The 27,676-nt window shown below is 40.9% G+C and overlaps 1 protein-coding gene across 1 annotated transcript; it reads left to right on the top strand.

The window, feature by feature from the left end:
• The first annotated feature begins 899 nt into the window (after positions 1–899).
• TMEM47 (transmembrane protein 47) lies at positions 900–27,531 on the top strand. The gene is made up of 3 exons (XM_083498395.1): positions 900–1,515; positions 18,842–18,982; positions 25,348–27,531. The coding sequence occupies exons 1-3, from the start codon at positions 1,290–1,292 to the stop codon at positions 25,524–25,526; spliced, it is 546 nt and encodes a 181-aa protein (XP_083354521.1). The 5' UTR covers positions 900–1,289; the 3' UTR covers positions 25,527–27,531.
• The last annotated feature ends 145 nt before the right edge of the window (positions 27,532–27,676 follow it).

The raw sequence follows: 27,676 nt of genomic DNA, 5'->3' as shown, positions 1-27,676 counted from the left end.
ATGTCATTATAATTCACCACTGTCACTTCAAATGAAATGCTTCGTGCCAATCTCTATGTAAATATCTGAGTGGATGTTTTATTTATTTTTTTACACCATTTGCTACTCCAGGGTGAAGTTAAAGGTACTTTCCTTGCTTCGAATTCACTGCTGCCAGTTTCTCCTTCCATTCCAACGTTTCATTATTGATTGTATCATTTTGTATTGTTACTATCATTATTGTAGGGGGTGTTGGTTGGTCTCAAGACATTATAGAGACAACCCTGTCACACCAGTCTAGTTATTATATTTTCATCCATAAATAAAAGCCCTCCAATCCGGGCATGGCATTTCAATTCATGGGCTTTGCTCCCCATTCATCCCACTGGAGCGAATGAGATGCCACTATCCCTCCACACAGTGCTCTATAGCACTCGTATTTGATATTTATTCAGCACTAAATAAAGGAAGCAGGGAGCAGGTTTCGAAGAGAGGCTTGAGGAGCAAAGGGACCACGTCTCCATCGACCCATCACTCCAGAAATCCCTCCGCCGCCCGGCTGCTTGCGGCTGCCAATCCTCCGCTTTCTATTCGATTTGTCCTGGACCTTTGCAGCCCCCGCGGGGAGTTTGCGTCAAAAGCAAAGCAAGGGGCGCCGAACGGGGGACTAACAAGAGGCAGCTGAAGATGGCAGGTGGCCAAGAAGAACGGGCACACATCCCTAGAAAACCTAAGTTTTAAAAAACTTTTTTTCCCCCCGTCTGAAAACCTTTTCTTGACATGGGCTAGAGCCCGAGGAGAAAACTCCAGAGAAAAGCTTCGAAGCGATCGTTTTTTCTGAAAAGCCTCTCGGACGCCACAAAGGCCGCAGAGAGCGAGCGACCCGCCCCACCCGCCGCCGCCTCCTCCTCTCGCCACAGGGCGAGGAATGCGCGGCGGAAGGGCTGGGGCGAGAAAAGGGGCGCGCGCTGGCCGCTGCCCGGGGCAGCCGAAAGCCTTTCCCGCCTTCTTTCCCTGGAGGGAGCCCTGCGAGTGACGTGCGCGGCGCGGCTCCACGCCGGCCCCCGTGCAGCTCCTCCCGCCCCTTGCCCAGACAGGGGGAGGGAAGAGGGGAGGAGTGATGTGCTGCTGGGGAGAGCCGGGCTGCGCGAGCCGAGAAGTGGCGACTGGAGGGAGCTGCCGCCTCCCCGCCTTCCTCGTCCGTACCTGAGCGGCAGGAGCCACAGCAGCAGCAGCAGCGAGGTCCGCTCGCTCCCCTGGCTCGGGCGGCGGCGCTGCTAGCCGAGGGGCGCCCGCTTCCCCGCTCGCCCATGGCTTCCTCCGGCAGCGGCATGGAGGAGGTGCGCGTCTCGGTGCTGACCCCGCTCAAGCTGGTGGGGCTGGTGTGCATCTTCCTGGCGCTGTGTCTGGATCTGGGAGCCGTGCTGAGCCCGGCCTGGGTGACAGCCGACCACCAGTCTTACCTCTCCCTGTGGGAGTCCTGCGAGAAACTCAACAACCCGGAGACCTGGCGCTGCATAACTACCTTGAACAGCGGTGAGAAAGGGGGGGGGGCACCTGCCCGGCACATTTTCCCTGCCTTCTTCTTGACTTGAAATCCCCCCCCCGTTCCCTCCCCGTCCCGCGCCTCTCCCTCAGACCCCACCCATTGCAGCAGCGCCCCCCAACATCTCTTCGGAGAGGGTCCTCCCTGCTCCCCCCCTCCATCCCGCCCCTAGAATAGCATCTACTTCCCTCATTCCCCCCCCCCCGCGCAGCTTACCCGCCACCCGCTCAGGTTAGCCTTTTCCTCCGCAGCACCGGACTACTCCTCTGCCCCCCGTTTTGCCCCCTCTTTCCTCTCCAGGATCCATCAGCGTCACCTCTTAACAGAACGCCTTTTCTTATCCTTAATACTTATGCTTGCATAGCGGTAGCCTCGCCTTCTCAAAACGCCTCTTTTGTCCCATCATCCGGAGTCGGCAGCCCGTTGTTACCCACGTAGGGCATAGCTCATTGCCCTCACATTGCCTCCCGCTGCCCACCTGGACCCAGCACAACCCGCCTCTCCATCCCTGACCACTTTTCCATCCCGCCTGACTTCACACCACAGCACACCCATCCCTGCATCCTAATTTGAACCTACTCCTTTTTTCCTCCCACCTCATCTCAGATCCTCCCCAGTAGTCTTTCTCATTGCCCAAATCCAAATGCCACATTCTGCTTTAGTTGTGATCAATCCATCATACGTGCCCCCAATGCCCTTCCTTCCCAGCACCCCATGAGCTGCAGTCTCAAGTCTGCCATTCCAAGTTCCAATCCTCTACCTTTCCCTCTTTCTTATGCTGAATTTATGCTTTATGTCTGCTTGCTTATTTCCCCAGCTGTCCCTCCTCCTCATAGCCCCATGTAGACAGAGAAGCAATATGTTTAAATGATGCGTCTACATCTACACATACAGCATTATGCACTCCTTTTCTCTTGTCAGGGTACAGGATTTTCTCAAGTCAGGATACAGCAATGGCTAGAAAACAGGGCTAGCTTTTTCAAAGCATTTGCATCATGGGATACCCTGTTGTTGTTTTTAATGAATTGGCGTATTCCGTTCATGAAAAGAGCCTCAATCCTGCATGTTGTGGTGTGAAGGTGTTTTGTGGATTATCTTGCTGTTGTTTTTAACTTCAAATCAGCATTTTACCCTATACCCAGTTCTCAAGCTGAAGCTGACAAAAAAAGTTGTGGCTTTCAGTTCATTGAATCTGTAGCCAACATAAGAAGCAAGACTCTCCTGTCACTGTATTCTGACACTTTCCCTTTTCTGTTATTCCTGTGCTCTCCTCCTTCTCTGTCCCTGATGAGAACTTTCACTAGGCAACATATGCAGCTTTGTCTCTCAGCCTCTTCCCCCCTCCCACATGTACCGTATCTTGTTGGCCTTATTGGCCTTTATCCTGTTTCATTTTTTCTTTCAGTAAGCAAAATAATATATCCCCCTAATGGAAAAATTGCCCCTTGAAATGAGCAAGATTGTTTCAAAATCATCCCTCCATCCCCATATCAAGTGGCTTGCTCAGTCTGCAAAAATCCTTTTTGTGAGAGTTGCTTCTATTTTCCACTGTATCACAGCTGCTTCTATAATCTCTGTTGAAACATCTACAAGTTAAACTGTAGCCTTCACTTACTAAGCCCTAAATCTGGTTTTGAATCATGTATTACCCTTGTGTTTTAAGAAATTGTGCAATAAGAGATTGGTTTCCTATTGGTTTGACTGCCTGCTGTGTATTTTGCTACATGCCTTTGTTTCTTTGAAAATTCTTAAAAATGTTCTTGGAGATCTTTGCTTCAAAACTGCAGCAGAGGTCCTTTCTTTTATTTTGTACTTTTTATCACTCCATCAAGTAAGATTTGGTGTTGGGTGAGGTTTGCTGTCAATTGTGTCATGTAAAGTAAATCATTTTTTTTATTTATTTAAATAATTGCTTCTTTGCGCTGTTACCAGGGAGTCTAAACAAACTTTGTAACAGAGCTGTATTTTTAAAAAATCTCTTCTCCCCTCCCACCCCACCCCCTGAAATTTATGTAGGAATGTCAGCTTTGACTTGATGTGTCTCCTTAGCAACAGGAATCCTTTTGCCCCTGTCTCTTTCTTCTAAAATGATATCCCTTGATTGCATAAAGACTTTTCAGATGAATTGGGTGGAGGTGGGAAGTGGGGGACCAAGTTTCAGTTCAGCTGGTTTTACTTTATTTCCTTACCTTCAAAAGTATGAGGGATTAGGAAGGTTAAATAGTGCGCAGATCAGCATTAGAGGACTGCTAAGCACTCTCCATTTGCATCTGGCAGACATCTCCCTTTTTAGATTTTTCCTATAGAAGTGTGAGTGAGGGGAATGGGTTGGATGTGAGCTGAAGGCTTGTCATTGCATTTTTGAACAATAAATGAATGGGAAGAGCAGGTATTTGTTGTTGTGTCTTCCTGAATGCCTTCCTGCTCCTTCAGGAAATTTCAAGGCTCTCCCATTCTATGGAGTCATAGACTAAGCTTTACTGATTTTTTTTGGTTTGTTTAAAATAGTTTTCCATGTTTTACAAGCTGCTGGGAATGACTACTGAGGCTATTTTAAGCAAGACCTTTCCTTTAATTGTATCTGGGTCTAGAGTCAAGCTTTGAAAGCTTTCCTGAAATATGAGAATGTGCACTGTTTACACAGACATGCATATGCACAAATGTTTGTCCTTTGATACAAACAAATCCTCTGCACAAGCTGGCAAAAGGCCCTCATTGCATTGGGTGAGTAATGGATTGGGTCCTAAGTCTATAGTGTGATTTGTTCTACATTCACAATAGTCCTTTGTTGTTAAGAACTTAGCCTTTTTTCTTCTACGTAAAACAAAGTATCCCTATTCTGTCTCATTGCAGGCAAGGCTTTTAAGGTTAAAATAATTGGGATATACTGGAAATAAGCAGAAAGAGCTTCCTTTAGGAAGACTTTTTAATTATGACACCAGGGCAAAGAGCATTGTCACTGAAGAAATAGAAGGAGCCAGAGGCACAAGGCATCTCCCCCTACCGTCCTAAAACATTTGCTTCATTGTCCCTTGAAGGAGAGCACCTCAAGTGGCACAATCAAGGGCAGCCACACACCGGAGCCTGCTAAAGCATATCCAGGGTTTAATTAAAAACCTTTGTCTTAATTAGACTTTAGGTCCTGACTGCTCTCAGAGAGGGCACATTTGGTTGTATCTGCAGCAAGGAACATCCTCTGAGCAATTACCAGAAAACAGTCTCTTTGTCCAGTTTTGCTAACGGCCAGCATATCCCTTGTTAACTATATAATGTGCTATATAGCTGTAACACTAACTGAGCATCAGCATGTTTCTGCTAACACTGCTAATACCAAAGTGGGAGAGAGGGCTGTGTATATATTTTAAATATTTCAGGAGGCATCCAGCCGTATTAAATTTGCCTGATAATAAACTAGACATGCAGTTGTCCCCCATCTGTGCAGATGATTTGATAAAAAAAAATACATGTTTTGATCATGGCATTTTAAAATAAGTCGGTAGATTTCAGCAAAGACCCCAGACTCCTGGGCAGCCCTGTTGATTTCTCTGGAGCTACATGGAAGTAAAATTGTGAAGAGTCATAGCTTGGAAGTCTGACATTGTTGTTTTGATGTAGATTAGGCCATTTAAAATAGCAACATGGCTTATTCTTACATCAGAGCTATGTGTAAGTGCATGCACACTGTATTTTCTTATGATGTTTAACGTGTGAAGAATGTAGCCCACATGTATGGCACACTGCATTAGGTTTTCAAAGCCTTTGCTGTAGAATCGTATGATGCTGAATTATGCTTGACATACTATGTTGTTTATTACAGATCAGGCATACTACCTTTGTAGTATTGGCAAAATTAAGTGGCACTTTGAGATATGGTCTTTCTAGACAATGTGTATTTTCACTTAAGCACATACACATGCATTTATACAAAAAAAAGCCTTTTGGGAGTCTGAATCATCAAAATAATATTACACTGAGAAAAACATAAATAAACATTATAAAGCTTTCTTCTTTACAGGATATTATTGTTCTCTCTGGTGAAACATGTATCATAATGTTTATACAGCAGCATTCAGATGTGTTCCTTATAACTTTTGGGAATCCATAGGACTAAATGCTTACTAGTTTCATCTAGGATCTTTCAATGTATTGTTAAAAATGTAATACAAATTAATTACTCCTTTCTTTCCACATTGCTTTACCGAAATATTGCAATATCCCATTTTAAATCTATTATCTACTAACTAACCTATGTTTTAACAGTCATAGTTTGTGTGTCTGCTTATTTTGCATGAGAGCAGCTGTTCCAAGTGGAATTGACAGCTCAAAAGCAGCTTCCTCCTGGGAATATGTAGATCATGGCTTTAACTGAGTTGATAGTGATGGATATTTGCAAATAGCTCAGCAAGACTGATAGTCACAACACACTGTTCTTCCCTGCCTTCCTGGAAATGTTTTCTTAAAACTGAAAAATAATAGCTAAGCAGAATGGAAAAAGCAATTGTTAACATAAAAAGTTTTACAGACGCCATGGCCAACAAGCTGTATAAAAGGCAAATTCATGTCTTACTCTGAAACGTAACTAGAAGATGGATTTTAAAGAAGGCTTTATTTTAAAGCTTTCCAGAATGTACCCTCTTTTCTCAAAGGAGTAATTGTGATATATTGTATAAGAATGCAAATCTTTACAGCATCCTTGCATCTGTGGTGGAACCCTCCCCATTTTGAACTGTTTCTGCAAGTTCAAGATGCTTCCCCTGCAATCCAGGAAGGCTAATCTACATAGAGCGTGGTGCTGATAACACCAAGGTTGCAGGTTCAATCCCCTTAAGGACCACCTGTGTATTCCTGTATTGCAGGGGTGGACTACATGACCCTCAAGGTCCCTTCCAACTCTACAATTCTACGGTTTTCTGATTCTTCTAAATCTTTTCTTCTCTGGTGGCAAGACATGCAGCAACTGGGGGTGTCTAAATGGTCCTCACTGGCAGCCATACCACTAAATAGATAGTAGTTACTTTGAGGAATTGGATAGAAATGTGCAAAATCAGATTTTAAAAAGCAAGCACATCAACATTTCTGACACTTCCAATTCAGAAATCCTTATCCAGTTCAATGGATTCTATAGTATAGTGGTACCTCTGGTTACGAACTTAATTTGTTCTGGAGGTCCATTCTTAAGCTGGAACCGTTCTTATCCTGAGGCACACTTTCACTAATGGGGCCTCCTGCTGCACGCATGTCTCTGGTGCACAATTTCCATTCACATCCTGGGGCAAAGTTCGCAACCAGGAGCAGCTACTTTCGGGTTAGCGGAGCTCGTAACCTGAAGCGTTCATAACCAGAAGTGTTCGTAACCAGAGGTACCACTGTATTGTTTATTAATTTCTACAGATTTGTAGACTGCCCTTCATCACTTCAATGTGATCTCAGAGTGGTTTCCATCAATTCACATGCACATACACACAAAATAAGCAAAAAAATAAAAACAAATGTTGAAACAATGCATTTAACAAAATAGTAATAGGGTAACAGCATAAAGCATGAATAGTAATAGTGGTTGCTGGTTAGCTCCAAAAGCCCATGTTATCTTTACCTGCCAGCAGAAGCCCATAAGAGTCTCCATTATTTGGACTTCCAGAGGAGAGGACTTCTAAAGTCAGGGGCCACACCAGAGAAAGCCCTGTCATGCACCACGTGGTGGACCAAGCCCATTGAAGCGACCACAAGAAGGCCCCCCCCCCCGTCAGCCACATAGCCCTAGACAGATGGCAAAGTCATGGACAAACATGGGCGACTTTAAAAGAAGATTAGACATGGCGTACATGGTTCTGACCCTTCCCAATTTATCTTGACAACAACTCTGTGAGGTAGATTAGGCTGACAGTGAGTGGCCCAAAGTCACCCAGTGAGCATCATGACTGAGTGGGGACTTGAAACCTCGGTCTAGTCCAGCACTTTAACCCCCGTCTAGGAATGAAAAGGTCAGTGCATGTTCCTATGCTCCATAGGGTCACATCACCAGCACTATAGCAATGTTTCACCAGTGCCATACATTTCCTTATATAGTCAGCAACATCAATGCCTGTACTTGCCTCTAGTCAAAGAAGAGCTAGGGTCAGGTCCACTTGAAATCTTTGTGCATCTTGCAAGGTAGTCCTACAGGTGTCTACGTAGAAGTAAGCCAAATGTGGATTGCCTCCAGGAAAGTCTATATATAGGATTGCACTTCTAGGAAAGGTTACTCATTTGCCTTTAGCATTGTGTGCCAACACAATATCAGGAAAGACACACAGCAACCCATGTTTCTTTGATTATGATCTAGTTGTGAGTCTGCACATTATCACTTGGTCCTGTGAAGAGACACTAACACACACAGGAATGTCAGGGAGCAGCTTCCACAGCTTACTAACTACCTCTTCATGTTCTTGCACCTTAAGAATCAAGTGAGCAAAGGTTCCTTATCATGCCTGAGATGTCACCCAAATCAGGGGGGAAATACTGATGGAATATATGGCAAGTGGCCTAGAAAAGGGAGGAAAAAGCAAACAGAGCAACAGACACATGTTCTTTAAGATCTCCCAGAAAAAGAACATAAGTGAGCCCCAACCCCAATCCAATAAAATCCCTATTGGTCAGTTTTTAGAGGATAGACATATCTGTGCTGGTTACCTTGATTAACTTACGGCGAAAAGGCTACACATCCACCTTGTGTTTTAGACACAACAGGAATAAATGCAGACTGACAGGCAGTGGCTCTTCCACGTTTCAAATGAGTATTTTTCCAGCCCTATATGGAATAGGCCAGGGATAGGCTTGGGCCTTCCACTGAGTTATAGCCCCTTTCTCTGTGTCTCTCATAACTCTTCTAGATCTTTCTGGGAAGTTTGTGCTTGGACCATATCATGTATAAGCCAACTGTTGTATTCAGTTTTTTTATTCTAAGCATGGAAGAAATCTTCAGTGAAGTGTATCCTAAACTAATTTATCTTGCTGTTACTGCTTTTGTATATTGCAGCATTTAAAATTTTAATGCCTGCTTCTCCTTTAAATATTTTTAATTGGGATTCCAGAATTTAAAGGATGCTTTTACTGCTAGTGATAATATAAGTAGTCTAAATATTTTATGAGGTTTATATTTAGAATCAAGTGGACTGTAACCTTGACTCATACTCAGTTGCAAAAGATGATGCGGTAGGATTCATATTCATAAGCAGTGGGAGGAGAGAGGCGCTAGCTTATGCAATATTGACTTCTTCAGTTAATATAAGACAGTGTTTTTTCCTAGAAAAATAGATGCTGGTACTCACCATGAAATTGTAAGTACCACACTTTTTAACAACAACAACAAGGTGCCGGTACTCTGTACCCTTGAATTCCTCTGAAAAAAAGCACTGATATAAGGAATAGTAATTGTTGGATCACTGTCAAAATGAGAAACAGTAACAGGTGGCATTCCACAGGAGCCCCTTCAGTTTAGCGCTGTCAACATATCATTACTGACTCCGATGGAGAAATGGAGAGTATAGAAAGTTAGGACACAAACTAGCCAAAGTTAGCACTTTATACATTTCAGTGGAAAAATGAGCCCACATGGCCAGCTCTCTTCCACTGGAATCAATGAGAATGACCATTACAATACAGGCAGTTTTATTTTTAACCCTTTCTTTAATGATCCCTAATATGGAATTAACCATTTTCACAGAAGCTGTATGCTTGGTGATCATTTTCACTGAGCTCTCCACCACATCTCTAAGATCCCTTTCCTAGTCAGTCACTGCCAGTTCAGACCCCATCAGTGTATTTTTTTGTCCCAATGTGCGCCAGTTTATACTTCTATTAATGTGTGTTTGCTATGTTATTGTCCATTTACCAGGTTTGGATAAAACCTTTTGGTGCTCTTTCCAATCCCTTTTTGTTTTTACCCCCTGAATAATTCAGTGTTGTCAGTAAACTCATCCACCTCACTGCTCACCCCTAACTAAAAGTCTTTAATGAGGAAGTTAAAACCCAATATAGACCCTTGGGGAATCCAACTTATTACACCTTACCTTGTGAGAACTATCCATTTATTGCTTCTGTCTGCTTCCTGTTCTTTAATCCATTTCCAATCTATAGGAGGACCTGTTCTCTTATCCCCATGGCTAAGTTTACCCATAAGTCTTTGGTGAGGGGCTTTGCCAAAAGTGTATGGCCAACGTATCCTGTAACTTTCTCAAGATTCAGCTCTCTAGCTTGTGAGGCCAGTGTGTGCAAAGAGGGTATATGCATGCATTGTATCTATTGTACACAGTTCAAGTGCCACTTTGGTTATGATGCTTGGTTTGCCCAATGTCTAGTTATGACACTTGGAAATAAATAAAATGTTATTTAAGACAAGTAAAAATAAAATTTTGACAGAAACTATTTACGTTGAATGTTTTGAAATGTGGCTACGGTTGATTTTCAAGAACAGTAACTATGAAAATAGAGGCACAGTAACAAGAAAAAGAAGCTGCAAATTGGGGGGAGAGAGGGGGGAAGAGCTGGAGGGCAGACAAACACAACACATGAAATCAATGAGATAAAACTAAATAGCTGAAAGAGATCATGGAAGTTACTAAGGCATGAATAAAGTTGACCCAAAATGCCTTCATTCAGTGCAATGATAGGAAAACTTGTCTATGGAATTGATACTCCCCACAGTTATAAGGGCCAAACTAGATGTGATATTAAATGTGGCTTTGCATTTAATATGCAGGGTTGTTTTTTGTTTTGTTTTTAAAGCAAATCACATCTGCTGGGGACAAAAGTCATCATTAATGAGTTTGCATCAGGCATGATATTTACATTGTTGCTAATGCAATGTTTTCTCCCCATACAAATACCCAGTTCAGAGGAGATGTTTTCCTCAGGCCCACATCACTGGTGGAAAGGCAGGAGCAACAAAGTGGGGCAGCCAAAGACAGCTGACAAAGAATAGAATTGAGGGGTTAGGTAGGGCTACAGTGTTCCACACCTTCAATATTCTTATTGGCTGAGTCTGGGGAAAGATACTGGGCTTTGGCTATCACAGAAAATAGGTTGCTTAAAGTTGGCTCCCAAATAAAAAGTGTCTTTCCCTCCACAAATTATTATGCTAGCTCAACAGACTCCCATATGAACACACAAGGCAGCAGTGAAAATAATGCATGCTGTGTCGCTTGAAGTTTCCAAACTTTTATATAATGGTTTGGGTTTTCTTCATTTGTTCCTTCTGTACTGTATTATAGGAGAAACACAGTGTCCCACCCCACTTTCTGAGAATAAAGAGTGGCTCAGATTTTAGGGTATTTACATAGTACAGTTGTGTGTTTTTACTTTGGGTATATTAATATGGTTTAATTGTCAGCCTTCTCTTAAATGACAGTTATCTAGTTACTTTCAGCTTTTTGTCTAAGGAGGCGATTGGTAGAGGGCAGTAACAAAGAGGTGCAGAAGGAGACATTATTATGGTTGTTTCATTTTATATCCCCCTTCCTCCTAAAGGAGCTGTGGAAAGTGGAGGTTTCTATTGTCTGTGTAGAAGTGCACCAAGAAGTAAGAAACAACCAACAGCATGAATGTTTAAATTCTAATAACACTCTGATACAGAAGTAGAGTGTGAGGTGAAAGATAGGATATTGTGATATTTTGCTTAGATTAAACTGATTTGTTGTGGAAGTTCAATATAGCATGGAGGTTTATTGAACGCACTCCAGCAGCTTACCTATGGTTTGTTTACTGCCAGCATAATGGGAAGTCATGTACTGTTTGCTTACAAACCTTGGCTGTTCTTACTATGACTTAGCATTGCATGTGAATACAGCATCGACCTCAAACTCTCACCAAAGTACAAAGGCACAAGGCAAGAGCAGCTGGGAAACAAATCAAAGTTTGGAGAAACAATCCATGAATGTCTGAGGGAGCAACTAATGGTTAACTTCTCTTAGTGTTTTGTGTGAACCAGGCCTTTTTGTTTTGCACTTGGAGAGTCTAATCTTACAAAACAAGACATCACAATGGGGAATCACTGAGGTTGTTATAGCCACCAACATCACGATGAATACTCTTTTATCCTGTTAAGGAGAGAATGGGCAACTGTTTTACTGACATGAGGTGGATATACTGTAGTGGCATGAGAAAGGGAAATAAGGTCTGAAATTGTGGTACAAGGGGATGAAATATTTCCTTTCTTCCTATCCCCCAAATACTGACCTTGCTCAGGAAATTTGGTTACCCTTCTGCAAGCATGATAATAAATTTGTTGTACATCATGTGAAACATTCATTTAATTTTACTGTTCTACTTTAAGTTGTAATTCAGTCTCTGAAGATTGTGATACTATTTTATACCTGTATGATGCCATTCAGGAGGATTGCAGGCAGTGTTAAGGTGTTGCAATAAAACCCTTTTGCAGGGGAACATTTCTTCGGTGGTGGTGGTGAATTATTTTCAAGGATACCGCAGTATCTTCTGAGCCAGCCTTTATTCAGACTATCCTGGCTACACTTCTGAATCCTAACTAGAAAAATAATGATTGTTCATTGACACCGTCACAAAAAAGATACTTTCTCCTCTCCCAATTTATCCCATGTAAGTGAAGTGCACAATGGGAAAACAGATATTGCATAAAACAAAACAGGAGTGAGAAAACTGTGGCCTTCCATAATAATATAAGAAGAGCCTGCCAGATCTGACTATTGGCCCATCTAGTCCAGCATCCCGTTCCCATAATGGCTGACCAGATGCCTATGGGAAACCCACATGCAGAACCTAAGCATAACAACACTCTTCCATCCTGTGGTTTCTAGCCATTGGTATTCAGAAGCATACAGCCTCTGACAGTGAAGGCAGGGCTTGTAGCCGGTGACAACTGTATCCTCCATGATTTGTCTAATCCTCTTTTAAAGCCATTCAAGCTGATGGCCGTCACAGCCCAGATGTTGTTGGCCTCTGACTTCCATCACCCCAACCTTTGGCCATGCTAGTTCTCCATTTCTCGGCTTAAAGCATTTGTGGCTATCCAAAAGAATTAACTAGGTTTGCATCAGTTTTTTGAAATAGCTGCCATAGATCATCATGTCTTATTTTCAGTTCCATTGGGGGGGGGGGCATTTTCTCATTCTAGGAAAGAACTGAAGCATCATAAGTACACTTTCATTGAACTTATGTTTCTTAGTGTTATTATACTTTAGATTCAACCACTTAGTGGGAAAATGTATTTACCCAAGAAATCATCTTCTGCTGAAACATAGAAGATCAATAGAAATAGTTCTTAAAATTTTATTTTGGTCTGGTACTAAAGCAGCATTATATTTTAAATTGCAAAGGTTTGTAATACTCTAGCGTTCTGGAAAGTCTGACAAGTGATGTAGTAACTACTATGTTCAACTGTGAAAATCACACTGCGTAGTGATGTACAGAATCAGGCTGTGACTGCATTTTAAAACAGATAAGACCTATGTAAGTCATCACCCCCTTTTTTTAATCAGCAAAATATTTTCTTCACATAACCGGCAGAGATTTTTTTTTAAGTCACTGGCAATGGAATCGTATGCATGTCTAATTTCCCATCGGGTTCAGTGGGGCTTACTGACAGGTCAGGATTCCAGTCTAAATACTAATTTCCTGGATGATCTTACCATATGTTGGTGTTTGGGTAAACTATTTCCCTGCACAAAAACTAAGGGGGAAAGTCATCTCAGAAAAGTCCCTTCATATGTTAAACACAATGTCTCTTGCCAATTAAAGGGGCAGTAGGTCCATGCAGCAGTACCTGCACCTTAGGGTCGGATTGCTCCCTGTCTGAGAAGTGAAAGCCTATATATGTAAAGATCCAAACATGTACACATGAAGTGGGGAACTGAATGTGGTCCGTGGGCCAGAACCTTATCTTTCCTATCCCCTGTGGCTTGACAGGTGGCTGTGTTTGCCCAACTATCCATCATAATGATGTCCCATGATAACCTGTTTATGTCTGCATCAGTGATCAGCTGGTTGTTGTGGAACACTGTGCAAGTCCCTTTGGCCTAGAAGCATCTTTACTTACTCCACACATTACATTATATGTGATACCATGTATAGGGTAGGTGGGCACAGTATGGTCAAAGCAGATTCATGGGCCAACTGGGGTCAGCTAATTAGACCCATTGGTCAAAATTTTCCATTTAATGTGTGGATATCAGGGACAAAGCCAAGGAGCTGCGCAATCCTAGGAGTGTGAACAACACAGACCTGCTGCCCTGTTAATTCACATGGGCCTTTTCACAAAAGGGTCATAGTGTCTTACACTAAGGAATTGCCATCTGAGTGAGTCCTTTATGTACACAGCTTCTAAACATTAGTGGCTTCAATCTGCTTCATAGCACAAAGACAGATTTATATATTTCTTGCATTGGGATTGCCTACATGTTTAGAGAGTTATCAGCGACAGCAATGAGAATCTGTATTTCTGAAGTTTGAAACAAGTTCTTGTAAATATTTGTAAAGCAGACAGTTTGCTTTGTAGGGCTCTGATGCTTCAATGTGATCAAAATGTAGCTATTAAAACCACTTGTTCTGAAATTTTGAAACTGAATCAGGGATTGTAAACTCACTGTGTATGGCTGTAACAAACTCCTGTTTAATTTGCTTTAACATAATGAAGTGTGTGTTATTGAGTTACTCCTGAACCCTTGGGAAGACTGTTGGCTTCACCACAAACTCCCATTATATTGCAATGCCACCATTCAGCCTAGTTTAGGAAGCTTATCAGATGTACAGTTAGTTGTGATCTTATTGGAGAATGAAACAAATGGAACAAGAGTCTATTGCTGTACATTCAATACTTACCGTAACTTTCATCCGATAACCTACATAACTTTGTGCTAAAAATATATTGGTCCAAATACAGAGAATTCCATGCTTATGAAATCAATTGAAATCAATTGAAATCACTAGGACAAGTTCGTTGTGACTAATTTAGGTCCCATTAATAATTGGATCATAATTTATTTGGATTTGTATAAAAATGAATTAGTTCTACCTTTTAAATTCATCGATCTTACATGGCTGTTGTGAGTATAAATGATAACAGCAGTTGCAGAGCAGTTCCTGTTAGCGATTACCATACATGCATTTGAAGACTTCCCAGAAGGTTCAGTTGGTGCAAAACAGTTGTTAGAGTGCAGACTTGAAACTGGGTATTTGGAACAGATCTTGCCAGTCTTAAATAACAGTATTGGCTCCCAGTCTACTTCAAGGCACCATTCAGAGTGCTGGTTCTTACATTTAAAGGCTACAAGGTCTGTCTTGTGCCAGGACACTGAAATCTTTTCATGAGACTCTCCTTTGAGTGCATCTGCCATGACAGATGAAGCAGATAGTGACCTAGAACCAGTACCTTTTTTAAGTTTTAGAGCTCTCTCCCCAGATAGACTTTCCTCATGTCAAGTTTGATGTCATTTCAGAGTCAGGTGTAACATTTTTCTTTGCTCAGGCATTTTCCATATTGTAGTTTTCTACTGCATTTCAACCGAGCTGTCACTAATTTATTTCAAAAGCTGTTTTATAGTCTGCCGTTTTAATGTTGTTTTATTGTATTTTTAAATCTTTCGTTATCTGCTCTAAGGTTCCCTAGGTGAAGAACAAGGAAAAAATAAATTAAAAGAATAAAAGAAAGTTAATTGTGACATAAACTAGATCTGGTCTACCTGAGCCAGCAATCCAGATACTTTCCATAGTTAGGAGTGGTATGCATGATACACTCTTGTGTATTACCGGTAACTCACTGTACTGCCACAAAACTACAAAAAAGAACCTGTAGGTCCACAAAGGGACACAGTGTGAAGATAGTTTAAATCAGCTGCCACAGGAAAAGTGGCTTGCATGCAGTATACTCAGTATACATTTCATATGCATTGCATTCCTGTGCTACTGTAGACCTATTTTGCCAGTCAGTTATGAGGTAGGAGAGCAGGGTCATTTTCACTAAATGTACCCCTACCATTATGACTCAGGCAGGCCCCTCCCCAATGCTAGCTAGAGACTGGAGACAATGTGTTGTTTCCAACACTGTCCATGAAGGTTAGGAGTACAGTGATTTGACTGAGGACTTTTCTTCCAAGCAGGTGTGAAAAAGTCCATTTCATTCAATGGGATACTAGAGAATTGACTCTTAAACAAAGGTATAGTGATTAATCATTTATCCGTGAACTGGCTATCACCAATTCACCATATGTCCCTCCTACCATGATTTCATTCAATAAGCTTTTCTTTTCTTTTCTTTTGAGTGGGGGAGTTGCGGGATCTGTATCTGTTTATGTAAGACTGTCACATGTCAAAGGTAGTGGCTTGTTTCTTTCTATTTACGACTTGTATTCATGTATTAACAGTGTGGTATTGATATAATGTATTAGGTAATTTTCTCCACTCCGGTTGTAATAAAAATTGACCACAATGAATGTATCACTATGCAATTATCCACACTTCCATTTCAGCTTCACATATAGAATTAAGTTAAATCTTATGCATGACTCGCTTTCATACCTTTTAGAGACTCTTGCCCAGGCCCCCCCGCCCCCAAATCCTAAAGTGATTACAGACTAAGCACCCAGGGTTTGAGGTCACAAGAGACACCCTACTTGCTTTTGGTTATGCTGCCCTGCTGCAGACTTCCTCCCAAACATTTGGATAGTGTTGGGAAATGGCTGGTGCAGGGTGCCTCATGTGATGTTAATCATACATAACTTGAGCATCCAAATAGGACTTGTTTGAACCAAAGAAAGTTTCGCTGAATTCTTTCATAAGCCGTCAATTACTTACATCTCTCGGTTTAACAGTACAGCACTGTTCTGTTCTGGTATGTTGAGTGTTTTGGTTTGGGGGCGGGGTTGCATAAAACATTCAACTACCTACAGTTCTCTTTCTAAAGTAAAATAAATATTATACACATGTGTGACAGAATTTGCTCTTGAATTTGAGAGCAGCTCTACCCTTGCCTCAGCTCTTGCTACATTTCATTAGCTTGAAGAGCCTTTAGAACTCTTGCATTAAGAAATTCTAAATTAGCTGGGGGATTTTAATTCACCACACTCATTAAATTGGCTTTGAAAATCTCAGCCCAAGATTATTTGGTGTATTGTGTTTAACCTGATTTTGTGCCTTCAATTATATAACATAATGCCCTATTTCTTTTGCCGAGAAGTCCTGTTTTAAAATTAATACAACTGTGGGATTGGAGAGTGTGCAAACTAAGTTCCCAAAGTTATACAGTATAAAAAAACTTTTGTCTACACAAAGCACAAAATCCTGTAGTCTAATTTGTTGCAAATTATTGTTCTTACCTAGGCTCACCAAATACATTTTTCTGTGTGAGGCAAAGAAGCCAGTGGTGTCCCGTCCTAAGTCAACCTAGGAAGAAAAACCCCTACACTTAAAAAAATAAAATAAAATTATAAGTACATCCAAGGTGGTCTGCGGTCCTCCCTGACATTTTTTCTTTCTTTTAAAGACCATTTAGCAAGTGGTCTTCCTGCACTCATTGAACACATTTCACTAAAAAGCTACTGGAAGATGTAGTATGGTATGACAGAGTACCCCTTCCTGGGTAGTTAACAAGAGAAAAAGATGACTGCCCCCAATGTACACATAGGGGCAGCTATATTTTCATCTGTGTGTGAGTGATCATAAAATCATTGAGTTGGAAGGGACCCTGAGGCCATCTAGTTCAGCCCCTAGTGCAGGAATCTCAGCTAAGATCATTGACCTATCTAGTGCAGTATTGTTGCTGCTGACTGGCTGTAGATCTCCAAGAGTTCAAACAAGAGACTTTTCCATCTCGACCTGGAGAGTGTGGGACCTTTTGCATGGAAAGCATGTGCTCTGCCAGTGAGCTACAGCCCTTCCCACTACCAAGATCCACCTGCAGGGCCTGAAAGAATGGATTCAGTTCCCCTGTGCTCCTATTTTCTTGCAAAATAGCTGACTAATTATATTTTATATTATAAATGGTCTCCACATACTGTTGAACTGTGGCCCTGAATACCTGTGTTTTAAGATTAGCTGTCGGGGCTCTTCTTTGCATTCCACTGTTAGAGGAGATACATTTGGTGGTGAAACAAGATGGATTTTTCTCTGTGGGATGCCCTCCCCTTGCACGTCATCTGACATGGTTGTCATTTTGGTGCCAAGTGAAGTAGTTCCTATTTTTAGGTTTTGAATGAGTGTCCGTTTTAGCCTCCTCTGTTTAGCTGACTTGAACTTTGCTTGCTTGTGTTTTTTTATGTTGTATCCTACCCTGATATCTGTGCCAATGAATAACAGGCTATAAATCTTTAAAATAAATATAAATTGTAGCCTGGACAAATATATCTGAAATAATAGAATTGTTTTCAATCAGAAGTATCATTTGTTTTGGTGTATTCATGTTCCACCCATCATTCAAATGCACCTTAGGATTATTGGGCCATTACAGTGGCGTAGCGTGGGTTGTCAGCACCCGGGGCAAGGCAAGTAATTTGCGCCCCCTAACCCATGGATTTGCGCCCCCTAACCCATGGATTTGTGCCCCTAACCCCCAGATGTTGCGCCTGGTGCGGCCGGCCCCCCCTGCACCCCCCACGCTACGCCACTGGGCCATTAATAGCTCTAGTTAACTAACTGTTGAAATTCAAGTGCATTCATAGGTGCCAGCTCCCTGGGGCCCTGGGTGCCCAAGCACCCACAAAATTCCCCAGGGGCCAGGCACGGAAAAGGTTTGGTGTCAGGGCCATGCATGCTGCATGGCACCCACAGCCCTGGGCACCCAGGGTCACCAAGCCAAGCTGGCACTCCTGAGTGTGTTAATTTGCAAATAGCCCTCTGATGGTTTTACTATGAGTTTTTCCTTTCTACTTTAGTCATGCCAAGTTTTATTGAGCTCCTCATTATTGTAAACCTTTTATAACTAAAGCTACAGTTCTGTCACACTTCCCTGGGGAAAAAACATGCATAGGCTTGTGGCTGTAAATTAAGGAAGGGGTATCCCATTAACTACTATAGGAAAGTGGTGAAGAGATAAATGGTCAATATTATAAGCACCCAATATCTGCATTACACAGAATCTTGCAGGTTTTCCTTTGGTGCCTAAAATAGAATACATACAGATAGCATCTTAAATCTGACTAAGAGAACTGTCCTGAAAAGCTATTTTTAAAAGTCTGAATGCAATTGTATTTTCTGTTATGAATAACACCTTTCTGTGTTTACTGGAGTCCTTGTTTGTTTTTGCATTTTACATAGACATCCTTTAATGAGAGTTACTATCTAGTTTCAATTATTTGTGTTTCCTTATCTCTGCAGACTGGCAGATCGCTACACTTTCTATGCTGTTGGGTGGTGCCGCCATAATTCTTATAGCTTTCTTGGTTGGATTAATATCTATCTGTGTGGGATCCCGGAGGCGGTTCTACAGACCAGTTGCTGTCATGCTGTTTGCAGCAGGTAAATCAAACAGATTGGTTCTCTGAAGTATGCTAGAATTTCCTAGCTGTAGTTTTACGTTTGTGCAGAAAAGAGTGACTCATTGTGCATTGTAAGCCAATAATCAGATCATTGCCCAAGGTTATTTCAGAAGTTCTTGATTATGCAGCATGATCAACCTTTGCTTACTGACAAAGAATCTCTAGCACCCATGGCCAAATCATTCACAGCCAAGCATTCATGTGCAGTAACTGATGCCTTAACCTGTCTTGCATTCTGAAGCATTATCATGCTATTTTTTTAAAAAAAAACAATCCCTTATTTCTCATTTGAAAACTCAAGAATATCAAGTGATCTGGGGGTTCTTTACATAGACTGGGCTTTTTCAATTTTTTTCATTCCCTGATATGTGGAAATAGTCATGAGATCGATGTGATTTAAAGGGTTATTATCAGAGTGTCAGTTCATTCTTATCAAATTCTTCCATTCAGTTGGGTACATACCTGTGTGGTGAAAATCTGTCGCAAACCAAGTTGAACATGTGGAGATTTGTAATAATAGCTGCACTTTTTTACTGTACTTATGAATATGGAGACGACTGCTCATTCCCCATGTTTGCACTGCAATTCATCGTAGGCTGTCTCTAAATAATAATAATAATAATAATAATAATAATAATAATAATAATAATAATTGTACCCTGCCCATCTGGCTGGGTTTCCTGGGCCTTCCCCCCCTTATTATTATTACCTGTATTTTAAAATATATCTTTTTTAATGTTTTAATTCTATTAGTGTTTAACTGCTTTTTAAATTATTATCTTTTCTGTTTCTACTTTTTCTATTTTATCTGTAAGCCACCTTGAGTCCCGGTCGGGGGAAAAGGTGGGATATTAATAACAATAATCTACAGTATGAAGAATCCATGAACCGGACTGTATGGAGCTGTCAACTATTCAACAACCCACAGTCCAGCTATTGGAGCAAATGAACTCTATATGCTGTTATATGACAGAGGTGCATTACTTTTACAAGAAGTCTATTGGTATTTAACATAGTAGTGTTGCAGTTTTGAAATTTAATATAGGATAATCATCACTGTCCACATTCCAGGCCTTTGTAAGGACAGAGCCATTAACAGTGCAAATTATTTATGTTTAAGTGATAATAAATCCCACTATGTTTAATGAAAAAGTTGCAGCCTATATGCAGCAACTTTTGATGGTGTTGATGGTTTCTTTCTTTCTTTCTTTCTTTCTTTCTTTCTTTCTTTCTTTCTTTCTTTCAGCTTAATGCTATTCTTTTCAAATATTTGATTGTAAAAGTCCCTTAAGTACTAGCTCTCAAAACCATCTGTACGAAAATAAATAGGATTAAACTGAAAGGTGTTTATATCTTCCCCATGCTTCACAGGAAGAATCAATTTCATTGTGTCAGATTTACTTTTTGTAACAGCCATCACATTGTAAAGCCTTTATTTTATTTTGCAAAGCTTCAAAGGAAAGAATTTGTGCTCAGAAATACTTTTAAGAAAGACCCACATAAACAGATCAGCCCAAAGGATAATGCAGTGCATACTATCTGCATTGAAATCACCACTTGGTATGCACTTCAGTGTTCTTTGGGTTAGCCAGTAACAGTTTTTTCTCCCTGAAGTTTTCCAGGCACAGCATCCCTCCATTCTGTCAATCATATCTGTGCTGGAACTGAAACAGTAAGCCTGTATGATATCCCATAATGGAGAGAATGACAAGGCCATCTTCTCTGCTAGATGGATTTTAAAAATCCATTTACAAGGAGGTGGAAAGATAGGTCCTTAGTATTTCAAGAATTGAAATAGTGATAAGGGGAAGTATCCTACTGCCCCCTGCTGTTTCCATTGTTTTAGTTAAACCACTATAGTTTAGCAGAGGGCACATGAGTTTAGGCTACCAGAATTCTATATCTCAATGAGTCGTCAAAGAAATTAGCAAAATAGATTCATGAAATATGTTAGTTTTATCTAGCATAATTGACGCAGTGCTGGCAACAGAATGGTTTACTAAAAATGAGTTTTAAATTGCTTTTTTTTATTAAAAAAAATGTCTTCTAGGCATCCTTTTTCTATTATTATTTTTTCTAGCCACTTCTAGTTGTTGCCTTCTGTGTAATTCCACAGCAATATGGAAGCCACTAGATCTCAGCCTAGATGAACAAATTATATTCAGTATAAAATGCATGGGCCAGATATAACTGATTAGCTGTGCTTGCAATAGCCAGCACAAGGAGTCCCACTAATGCACCAGGGCTTCCCCCTCTCATCCCTAAACTCCCTGCTCATCCTCAGCTCTGGGGGGTTGGGAGAACCCCTAGGGCAGCACAAGGCAGGGGAAAATAATGCTCTATTTGGCAAGAAGAAATGTTTGTGCTCCTGTTGTTGCAATGCCAACTTCTCTCTGCCCCTGGCATGCAATACAACACATTTGAGAACACAAGATTCCCATACAATCAAAATATCACTTTAAGCAAGCTATAAAACTTAAACCACACTCAAATAAAACAGCAAAAGAACATACACATAAATTAACAATTTGGTGGAGTGAAGATGTTCCAAAAAAGGATACAATGAAAGACAACTGACAAAGGACATTTCTCCACTACAGAATCCTGCTTTAGTTGCCCAAGTATGGCTCACATAGCAAGGACGACTCATTAGAAGATCTTGACGTTTGTTTGGGAATTATGGGGCAAGGCACTCAAAATTTGTTTGGAATGACATGAGAGAAGGCACTTGCTGGCTCAGTGCTCAGTGCCAGTGCTCAGACCATTTAAACCAGTGGCTTGAGTTGAGTCCAGAAACTAACTGGTGATTCATGAAGATGTGTTAAATGAGGTGTAAAACAATCACACCAGCCTGCACCTAACAATAGTCAGGCATTCTATACCAATTGAACCAAGTTTTGATTATTGATTGATTATATATTAAGCATTATAGCATATATATATATATATATATATATATATATATATATATATATATGTAGGTTTTGGTGTCTTCGGGTGTCTTCCCGTGTAAGAGTTGGGGTGTCTAGGCGACACGTCGCCTAGACACCCCAACTCTTACACGGGAAGACACCCGAAGACACCAAAACCTACATTCCTGTACCCGTGAAAATCTACGAAAGCATATATATATATATATATATATATATATATATATATATATATGCAGGTTTTGGTGTCTTCGGGTGTCTTCCCGTGTAAGAGTTGGGGTGTCTAGGCGACGTTTCGACGAGGTCTCACTCGTCATCTTCAGGCTGGTGCTTTCGGCTTCTTGTTACTGGAACAAGAGCTCTGTTCCAGTAACAAGAAGCCGAAAGCACCAGCCTGAAGATGACGAGTGAGACCTCGTCGAAACGTCGCCTAGACACCCCAACTCTTACACGGGAAGACACCCGAAGACACCAAAACCTGCATTCCTGTACCCGTGAAAATCTACGAAAGCATATATATATATATATATATATGCAGCATACAAAAAAGCAGCAACTGACAACTTAAAGAAAATGTTAAAACATAAAGATGTTACATTATTAAAAAGTTACTAATATATATACACAGTATCAATCCATTTTGCTTCACACACACACCCCTCAGCCTCCAGGTTCTCACCCAGGGTCCAACAAACTCTCAGCTCAGTTATCTTGACTGTTTTGATCGGCAGAATTGGCACTACTACAGGTGCCACTTAATACCCATTCCGCATTTGCAAGAACTCTGCAGTTGTTCAGCAACCACCCACTCAAGTATCAAGTATCAACTATTGTACGCCTGCCTATAATTGGCAAGAGCTGCAGGATCCAAAGACAGGGACTATACCACTGTTCCTTTCAAGTCAACAGGGGTCCAAATCCAGACCAAGGCTGCTAACCTTTCGTGGCTATCTGTTACAAGCCAAGAAAAAGGATAAAGCGGGCATGGATTCTGTGGAATGGATGTTGAGAAGAGCGGGAGAGGTGATTTGCTCCAATGTTTAAAGGAGAAGGAGGGTGGCTGCTTCTTTGCAAAAAAAAAGAAAAAAGACCTGAGATGTTCATACAGGAGCACATGGGTTGTCTTAAAGCCTGCACAAGTCTTCCCATTCCTACTTTGAACTCTCTAATGTCAGGGGTTAAAGGGGAGCTAGGGATATTTGCCTGCACAACTTTGCTTTGGTAATAATCAGTGACATCAAGGCTATTTCTTATTGAGTAGTTACTGTTCAAAACAAATATTTGAATGTTACAAATTATTAGGAAGCTTTATTGCACTGTGTGGAAGGTAAGAATATGGCAGTGTCAGGAATGTAAGATATTAATTGGAGGTTATATGTATTTTTAATGTGCAATTCCAAATGAATTCTGTTGTAATTAGTTGATAAATGATATTCTTTATTACATTGAGTCATATAATTATAAATGAGCTTTCCTAAATTATCTATCTTCATCATCCCCTACTTTATTTTTCCCGCTCTTTTATGATCTATTTATAGAAGCCATTAGCTTAGTCACCTGTGTTCTTCTGTTATTGCAAAGAAAGTCTGATCTGCAGTAAAGGGAAAAGGATAATTGATATGGCTTATTCTTCAGAACCCTGAAATATCAGGCCATTGCCCTGTTCCAGAAATATGTGTCTATATACATAGGATTATATTTAGATTGCCATATTCTCTGTGGGCTAAATATAGTACGTTACAGTAGTCTAACCTGAAGGTTACCAGAGCGTGGACTCAATAAATTTTAGATTAAATATATTTTACATGGACTGCACATTCCACCAGGAATGCTGTGCAAGGTTTATTGAAACAAATGCGGTTTTATGTGAATCGAAATGACTGCCACTGTGCTTTTGTGCTAGTTCTGTCATTTCAACAGGACTTGTTTCAGAGAATTTCCAATAGCATTATGCCCATAAATTGGAAGCTAAATTCAGGTTTAGAAACATCAGCAGCTACAGCGCTTACTGGATCATATCAGTTCACCTGGAAGATGAAGGAAACCATAGCTGAATGTTTTCTCTCATACACATAACACTTAAAGGAAGATTTGTGAGTCATAAGTGGTTCTTTTCTTTTTCTAGTACTTTTTAATTGCTGTCAGGATACTATTTCTATGGCTATTTGTTTCATCTTCTTCCTCCTGTTGTTTTATAGTGTTTATTGCTGTTTAACAACAGTTTGTGAAACTAAGTTACAGTTGTAGCTTACGTTGTTAGCCCCCTTGAGCTTGTTGAGGAAAGACAGGGTATAAACATTCTTAATAAAGCAAACAAATGACTAAAGAATCCCACCTTGTCCAGGTTGGGAGCCAGTGAAGTGCACAGATTGACACAGTGTGCCTTCCATCTGCTGGTGGCCCAGCTAAACCCCTGTCTGGACAGGGATAGCCTAACGTCTGTTGTCTATCCCCCAGGAACTTCTAGGTTAGATTACTTCAATGCATTATATCTGGTGCTGCCTCTGAAAATGGTTCAGAAACTTCAGCTGCTGCAGAATTCAGTGACCAGGTTGCTCACCAGGGAAAGGCGGTTTGAGCGCATAACACCAACCCTGGTCTGACTGCAACGGCTGCCAATTTATTTCCAAGCCAATTCAAAGTACTAGAACCATACAGCTGCCCTAAATAAAGCAGGAGTATGCTACTGACAGGGCTCTAACCCTTTCTATTTCTCAGAAGTGTTTTTTTTTTAAAGAAAGTTTCATGCCAAGATTGTTCTCATATCAAGATTGCACTTTGAAAGTGGTACAGTCCAGGCAGGAAATCAAGATTGCATTTCTAAATGCAGGCAACTCTCCACTTAATATGGGGGTTCCGTTCTGGAAGCCTGATCGCACAAGTGAAATCATGTGAAATGGGGAGTCCCCTTTAAACACCCTCTCTCTCCAATCCAGGCAAACCAGAATTGAGTCTCTGGGCCTGGCTGAAGGCTGGAGGATGAGTGGAAAAGCAGCAGCTACTACTGCTGCTGCTGCTGTTTTACCGCACACACCAGCTGTTAGGCAGGGAGACTGAGCAGCCTAAACAAAACCCTGCTGCGCCTCCGATCTCTTCAGGGATTCATCCACCCTTACTGACATCCTGTTCAGGCTCCAGGGAGGGTCTCCTCATGAGCCACAAGGACTCTCTAACCCTCTCCAGCCATTTCCAGGTTTGAAATGAATTACTGGTATTTATTTATTTCCTGGCACACACATATACATGGTTGCACATGAGCCAAATGCGCATTAAGTGGGGAGTTGCCTGTATGTAGTATGCTCCTAGCGTACATCAAAAACTCCACCAAAGGATTAGTGATTTAGCATTTTATTTATTCTAAGAAAATGGATGAAGCCTCATATTTGACCTTTCCTCCCTTTTCTTTTTTCCCCAGTGGTTCTTCAGGTGTGCAGTCTCGTCCTGTATCCAATCAAGTTCATCGAAACAGTCAATTTGAGAATATACCATGAGTTCAACTGGGGCTATGGACTAGCTTGGGGTGCAACTATATTTTCATTTGGGGGTGCCATACTGTATTGCCTAAACCCTAAGAACTATGAAGACTACTATTAAAGGGAGCTACTTTAAAAAGCAGCAGCAGAAGAAGAAATAACACAAGGATTGTTCTGTTTTTTCTAACTCTGTGTTTTTAGAACTTTTGTAGATTGTCCAGCAGTCTGCCCTGTTGCTTTATCAGCCTTTACTTTGGGCTACAACTCTTGCAATTAACTTTTTTAACACCCCTTTAAAAGAATGGCAAAAATTACACCTGTTCATCAGTACATTAGCAAATGCTATAAGCTACTGATACATTACCTTTGGTAAGCAAAGATCAGTACGACTCGAGGACGAAGGTGGCAGCAGTCGTCATGAGAAACAAGCTGGAATGAAAATATGGCACCTGCATTTGCTGTCGCCTGCAAGGGAGTAGCTGGCCTAAGTAGAAGCTCCTTTGTATTATACATGATTCAAATTCTCTATTGGTCACTGAGTTACACCACTATGTTGTATTGTTGCACTGGGACTTTTGCTGAAACAAACTTCTAAATGATTGGATGCTGAGAAAAGCGAACATAGTTGAAAGTACATATTAATCTGCTATTTCCTGACAACACAAGTTTGTACATTTGGCAATCCACATTTTCCAGCCAGCTGTGGTATATCAGGAAGTCAAAACTTGGAGCGCATTCTTCTAATTATGTGGTTGGACTTTGTGTCTCGGCTGTAACCAAGTATAAGCAGAGAAGGACACTGAATCTGTTGACTCCCGTGAGAGAATAAAAAGAAGAGAATACATGCATGAGATGTGCTAGTCCTGACCATCTTTTGATTTCCAAACACTGCAGTAAGGTTTCCATAAGGAACAACTATTTTTACAGAAGGTGTTTATTGGTATTACTATCAAGAGAAAACATAGGTCAGCTCAACCTATTCCTAACAGTGGGCTGAAACAGTAAAGGTTCGAAATGAATCTCGATTTTCAAGAACTGTTTCTGAATATTGAGTAGTCTTCAAAATATTTTAATGAATCCTTTCCCATATGAATTTATTCTCAAAATGCTTGATTTAAAGCTTGATGTGCCAGATTAGGATGGGGTGAACCAAGTGCTTGCAAAATTAGAAAACATGGCGTTGGCTTCATTTAGATGATAGAGCTGGATTCAACTACGTGTTCTGTTAGCAGAAACCAGCGCAAGGACTCTTGCTAATGCAACAGGACTTTCCCCATTCTCCAGTCCCTCCTCCAAATCTATTATGGAGAGTTGGGAGAACCCCAAGAACAGCACGTGATGGGAGATTGTCCTATCAGGAAAGCAGAAATGTTTGCACTGATGGAACAATCTCTTTAGCACTACATGGAATTCTACCCATGGTTTATTATAACAGGAATGAGCATAGGCAACCCTCAGACTTGTGGGGGACCCCCATGCCCTCTCCTCTTCTGGTTCAGCACCATGAAATGGTTTAAAATCTTTTGAGATGGCTTTTTATTAACTGAGGTTTGTTGTCTTGTTAAAACCCAACAAAACGTAGTTAATCCTAATAATGTTTCGTTCAAAACAAGCCACCTGCAAACTGTGGATTATGAAGCTGGTTCATTTCAATAAATCAAAGTGATAATTAACCACATTTTAGGTTAGACATAACACTAAAGTGCAGTTAATCAAAATATCAGTTCATCTGATATCACAGCTACACCAGAGAAGAGGGCTTCACTTTGGCTTTTTCACATCATGAGAAACCATGGTTAATCATGATGCCCAAATGCAGCCATGCTGTCTATTTGGCAGAGGCACTATGGTAATGATACAGTTATGTATATAAAAAGGACAGTGTGATGATATCTTCTTTAATATTGTTTTAAAATGAAAACTTCTAGAGAAATTAATATGATATTAATATGGAGTAGAAGAAAAATATCTGATTTCCTAATGGTAGTGATTGGCTCAAAAAACATATACTGATAGGTGGGTCCCAATGGAGGGAAGTCATTACAGAGTTTCATTGGTAAATGAAATCATTTAAAAAAATAATGCTTTCTACGATACAACTAAAAGTTCCTGAAGAAGAAGAAAAATATACTAATGTGGCAAATTTCTGTTTCACCAGTGTGGTGTAGTGGTTAAGAGCGATAGACTCGTAATCTGGGGAACCGGGTTCGCGTCTCCGCTCCTCCACATGCAGCTACTGGGTGACCTTGGGCCATTCACACTTCTCTGAAG

The sequence above is a fragment of the Podarcis liolepis genome (genome assembly GCF_965112155.1).
Source record: "Podarcis liolepis genome assembly, chromosome: 4".
Lineage (NCBI taxonomy): Eukaryota > Metazoa > Chordata > Lepidosauria > Squamata > Lacertidae > Podarcis > Podarcis liolepis.
This window is presented reverse-complemented; position numbering and strand designations above follow the sequence as displayed.